The sequence below is a fragment of the Rhagoletis zephyria genome, unplaced genomic scaffold, assembly GCF_001687245.7.
Source record: "Rhagoletis zephyria isolate East Lansing unplaced genomic scaffold, Rhagoletis_zephyria_1.1 Rzeph_scaffold_24731, whole genome shotgun sequence".
In the NCBI taxonomy this organism is placed as follows: domain Eukaryota; kingdom Metazoa; phylum Arthropoda; class Insecta; order Diptera; family Tephritidae; genus Rhagoletis; species Rhagoletis zephyria.
The window spans coordinates 1-6,027 of record NW_016181789.1 but is presented as its reverse complement, the minus strand read 5'-3'; the positions used below and the strand labels follow the sequence as shown (position 1 = coordinate 6,027).

The window sequence follows — 6,027 nt, the reverse complement described above, 5'->3', positions numbered from 1 at the left end:
GAAGGAGGTAGTTGCTCATATTAAGTAGAAGCAAACGAAAGACAAAAAGCAAAAATTAAGAAATAAACCTTGCCGATCAGCTTTTATTATTTTAACTTATCTGCACTCTTAACTGCAGTTAACCGGCTAATTTTTCGTAAATTTCGTTAATTTCGGCTAAAAATTGGTTAATAGGCACCCCTTTAGTTGTACTATAAACTTTTGTATTTCGTATGGGGGACCGATACATAAATGTTAATATTTACATATTTATACTAACCTGTATTAAGCTCGCCAAGAGGAATGCCGCTACGAAAGCAAAGGTAACCGTCGTTGTTGACATGTGTATGTAATCGGCAACAAACACGAACACAACATTACCGGGAATCGACATGCCAAGGAGAATACGCGCCGTTTTAGCATAGGGAACTAAAAGATAAATAGAGAGAGAGAAAACATCGCATTAGATATATTGGTTTCTAAACAAATAAATTAATATATAAGTGCAATTATAATCGTTTTATTGTAGATAAAAGTAATTTAAAAGCAAAAAAATAATATTTTTAAGCAAACTTTCGAAATATGAACGATATCGGACCATAAATACTGGCTTACTAAATATGTCGTCAAGTTTTAAGTCTCTAACACATATGTATAATTACATGCATACATACATACAAACAGAGTAAGTTAAATAAAAGCTTTTAATAAAGAAATTAATAAATAAATGAATTCGCCTACCAAGGCAGCTTAACTCAGTGTGCCCGAGATACCTTCGGCTTCCCTTACAAATTCCAGCGCTGCCTTGGTAGGCGAATTCTTTATTACAAAGGGTTTGACCATTGGAGCTTTAAAAATGGATTAAGCTTTACGTGCTGTCTACTTTGAGGCAAGTGATTTTTTTTTAATTGTTCGATGCTTTTGAGGCCTTTGAAACTTTTTCCCAGTTCCTTTATACTTTACATACATTCTCATTATTTGAATCACCATTTACAAGAGCGATTTTTCTGGAGCAATGTTGAAAGATTACACAGAATTTTCTGTAGTAAAGTTTAACTATGATTTAGCAACACTTTAAAATAGATAAGTTAACGGCGTCTTTTGTCTTAATGTAATAATCATAATATAATAATAATTTTAATTATAATCCTAAATTCAAAATTATAACCTTATAATCATAATCAATGTCTTAAATAAAGATTATTAAAAAGCTTCCTTGTCATTATTTAAAACATAAACACAAACTCCAAAGTTTTTATTACAATCATAACACAAAACTCACCTCCTTTGAAAAGCGCCTTCCATGGCCATTCGAAGATTTTCGTATGCGGCGGAATGATGCCAATAATGGAACTCTGATGCAGCATGGTTGAGATTTTACTCGCTTGCACCGATACCAAATTACCACCAATACCATTGATAATCGGTTGAAAGACAACAAAGCCATCGAATATTTCCACAGCAGCATCAAGCACGAGACCGCCGAGGCTAAAAATATAACAAAATGTGAAATTGTTAAAATAAAAAGAGTGTCATAATGATTGTGAGATGTTGCGTATACGTCACGTTGGTATAGCAATTAGTTGCAAATTCACGCGCTCAAGTGTTTCATTTGCATAAAATTGTTAAAAAAATCTGTTTTGTGAATCTGCATTTTTTTACTCCAAATAAGTATGAAGCTGGACATCTGCGCAATTGCTTTTAAGTACGCTTATAAATACTCGCAGATGAGTATGGCTGTATGACGTCAATTTAATCAAATAAAACACCTGTTTGAGGTAAATATTTCGAGTGACGAAAGCTGAACTAGAAACACAAAATTTATGATATCNAACTGCCCTGGAAACTGACGCAAAATAGTTTTAATTATTCGGAGCGACTTTTTTTAAATTTGAATCTAAATATCTCCACAATAAGAGTTTTTCCAGGTATAAGCTATATACAAAATTAAAGTTAGGGTTTTGGGCTAGACTTGAGGATAACTAGAATAAAATCGACTAACCAGTTTTTGAGAAAATGCTCGAAATCTATATTTTCAGCAACCCCTATTTTTAGTTTTCAGGCGATAACATTTTCTGGACACACTCTGGGTAAAAACTTCCAAATTTCGGGTATATATATAAATAAGCGAGTGGCTGCTTTCGTGACTCGCGCGCACTGCTGCTGTGCGCTGTGATTTAACTAAGCTCGTAAGTTTTGTTAACTTATTTCTTTTTTGCTTTGTTTTTTTCGTCAACACAAACTTTTTCGTGCTGCGAAATGATTTTAAGTGGTTTCGAGCAAAGTTCTATTTTAAATTTATGGCTACATTAATGACATAACAGCTTAGTTTGAAAAAACTCGAGTCATTTTTATATTTTTATATTCACTTGCGCTTTTTATACCCGAGCACACTTATGCACAAGGGTATTATAGCTTTGTTCACATAACGGTTGTTTGTAACAGGCAAAACGAACCGAGATAAATATAGACAAATGTATACATACATAAATGATCAGTATGAATAGAGGAATCGATTAAGCTGTGGCTGTCTGTCCGTCCGTCTGTCTGTGCAGGCGAATAAAATTCAGTGAGTTTTTCGCAAGAGAAGTGTACCCAATTTTGAGAGCTAAAACTCATTCTCACACTTCCTGAAACGCCGAATGAATACAGTACACAATTTTCAATGTACACGTGAAAACTCACAGTTACAGAATCCAGCCCCAGCAGTGGGATTGTGAAAATTGCTATCGATACTTTTGATCGCAAAAAATCTCTAAAAGAATAAGGGTTTCGAGATAACCTGCATGGGCATAACTTTTACGTGAAATAAATATTGTTATCGATCGATTTTTGGTCCATGGAAATAAATTCAGACGTTACTTGCAAAACATGCGGGATATAAGTTGCATGATAATTTTGCACTGCACAAATTGATTAACTCCACTTTTTAAAAATCTTAAATTTAAGTGTGCTTTCTTTTTAGAAAATGTTGAATGAACTGTCGGTTTTAAGTTTAAAAATGCGCACCACTTCGTCTTTATTATTATAAATGATGGTTATCAGCCGCGGGTCAAGAAAAGATAACAGACTATCCAACGGTAATCTGAAATCGATAAGGCCTTTAAGTTTTTATTAGAGGAACAAATAAGTATCGGAAATTTGTATTGATATCGCCCTCTATGGCTGTGCAATTTTTGTGGAAGTTAGTTAGTTTCCTGGACATAACTTCCATGAGATTTTCTTGCAAATTCCATGCAACATCTAGTCAGATGTAACTCATACTTGCAGATTTCGCTGCATAGGCAAAATTCAGTTGTGTTTAAATTTAGAAGGACCCTTCCTCGCCGTTTGCGACCAAACGAGGTTTTAGACAAGGCGATTCACTCTCGTGGGACTTTTCAGCAAAAGCATGGTGCTGCTGGCGTATGCGCATCATATTAACATCGCCGGCCCGACGACCCACGGACGTCAGCGCAGCATTTTCCAGCTACGGGAAAGAAGCGAAAGATGTTGGTCTAGCGGTTAACGAGGACAAGGAAAAGTAGAACCTGAAGCAGTGTAAGACTTTGCCTAAATAGAATCCAGCATAAATACCACTCACAATGTCAGCCCGGATATCAAGTCGTAGGCAACTGAAAAGCAGGGCTATTTTGCGACGAACAAAAATTACGCTCTACAAATCTCTTATCATGCTCATCTTTTCATATGGCGTAGAAACATGAACGATGTCGAAAAATTACAGAGAAAACAATTCAACGCCAGGTCTATGGCCCTGTTCGCGTGAGCGAAGGAGAAGGATTTTATGACAATGGCAAATATTCCCAATCAAAAGGAAAATTGTACGCCAAAACTTAACTGTCAGAAAGTGTTAAAATGGCAAGTTTTTACTAGTTTTGTATTCAATAACCTTTTATGATAATTTTCTCTTCCTCTCTATTTTTCTTTTACGCTCTCGCTGCAAGTACTTACTGGTAAAGTTATTGAATGGACCTATAATCTGGAAAGTAGCTTTTACTAATCTTTATTAGTATTTAGAGTTAATTTAAATTTGTATCTTAAAAATGTTATCTTATACGCAAAATTAGTGCATACATGTGACTTCATATTGACATTAATAATTGTAGCTTGTCAATTACAAACAAAATTAAGACAACCGTTCATAAACAAAAGCAATTGACTATTCCTCTTTTTACTTATGTACATACATACATATATACATATGTATGTATATATGTACGTACCTCATTTCAAGAGGTCGATGTACCGACTCGCATAGAACTTCCGAAATCTGGTAAAAAATTGCGATCAAAATTATAGCTGGGAGCAAAAGCTAACTTTAATTTTCTAAGATCTCGTAGCTTGTGTAAATTTTAATATTTGGGCTCTTACGGTATACAAATTAGGGAAATATCTACGTATACTATTTTCACTTACCCACTAATACATAGCGCCGAGAGTACCGGCACCCAGCCACTCTTCAGTACCGACCGCGTATATTTATTTTTGAGCACAATAGCTACCCACATAGGTAAAAGCACTAAATAACAAGCGACTATAACAAATGTGATCCATAAGTGAGTTTCTGTAAGAGAAAAAAATAAAATATATTAGTGGTAAATAAAACAAATATTAACTATTTTGAGTGGGTCCCCAAAAACTCCCAAAAAAAACTGAAATGGGGGACCCATAAAAATCGTTAGCGATAAAAAAAAGTGGTAAAATCAACAACTGGGTATTATCCTTCTGAAGAGACGTAGAGTTTTCCGATCGGAGCATATTGATATTTAAGAATTCCACGAAAGTTGCATTTTCCCATATAAAACTTTGTGCGCTCTGAGCGATCTTGTAAATATTTTTTGATTTCGAAATAAAAACCCAGGGGTATATTTTTTCGATTTAGAAACAATCCTAGGATGGAAGAGCAATAAAATTCGGAATTTACTTGTTTCACATGCTCTTTTGGACGAACCTATTGTGTACTTACAAGTGAAAAATGGGCTTCTTCTGCCTGGAAAATATTCTGTGCAAATATCCGGCCAAAATGTTAGACAGAGTGTTCAAAATTATGTTAAAAGTGGCTAAAGTTTTTAAAATAAACGTAAAAATTGGGCAATTATGCATTCAATTTATTCAAATCCGATGTTGACATGACGTTTTAATATTTTAAAGCGATTAACTTTTTTTCACTTATATGAAAATTACGTAAAACTCGTACAAAAAAGTACGAGCATTTTCTCAATATTTGTTGGAGATATTTCTTGATTGTTTGCAGAGCTCATCCTATTTATCTTACCTAACGTTTGACGTTAGTTGTTTTGTAAAATTAAAGAGGCAAATTATAACACCGTGCGACGAAAACAATAAATTTCGAAACACACGTAGCAATCTATATACTTACGAAACTGTGCACCAAATACAAATAGTAACACTGCGTTCTTAGTTTTTCTCTCTGACGATTTTTTTTAAAGAACATTGCAGATTAAAAATATGGGTTGCAAACGATTCGAGAAAATTCTGTAGAATTTAAAAGTATCAACAATTTTAAGGTTCACAAGGACCAATATGTATCGAAATTAATTAAATCAGTTTTATTTTTAACCTTGAAAAGTTGGAAGGACGAAATTCAAGGATGTGGTCGAGTGTATATTAGGATAAAATTTTAAAAGGACATTTTCAATACTTACTCGTCCTTATACATCGAAAAAATTAATCTGCTCTAGTTCTACAGTATTTTCTCTTTAATTTGATATCAATACGGGTTTCCTACATTGCACTGAATTTTTTAAATAATTTTTTGAAGATATCATATTTTTCAATTTCAATTATGTCAAAGAGAAAACAAAAAACGCAGTTTTACGATGTTTGGCCCACTGTTTCGCGAATATATTGTATTCTTGACTGTCGCCCATTGTAATCGGCAATCTCTTGTAACGATAATATGACATTTTTCCGAAAGTTTCTTTTATATTTTTGAATTAAGGAGATAGTACCCATTACTAAAACATAGTCATATATACAAAAAAAAAATATTCCGACGAATTGATAACCTCCCCCTTTTTTGAAGTC

General features: G+C 33.8%; 1 protein-coding gene across 1 annotated transcript; it reads right to left on the bottom strand.

Moving 5' to 3' along the window:
• Nucleotides 1-259: 259 nt before the first annotated feature.
• Nucleotides 260-4,550, bottom strand: LOC108381999 (solute carrier family 41 member 2-like; the record flags this gene model as incomplete). Its single annotated transcript, XM_017638399.1, has 3 exons — nucleotides 260-408; nucleotides 1,262-1,467; nucleotides 4,396-4,550. Coding segments are annotated over 3 exons (510 nt in total), but the record flags the coding sequence as incomplete, so codon positions are not given.
• Between the last annotated feature and the right edge of the window lie 1,477 nt (nucleotides 4,551-6,027).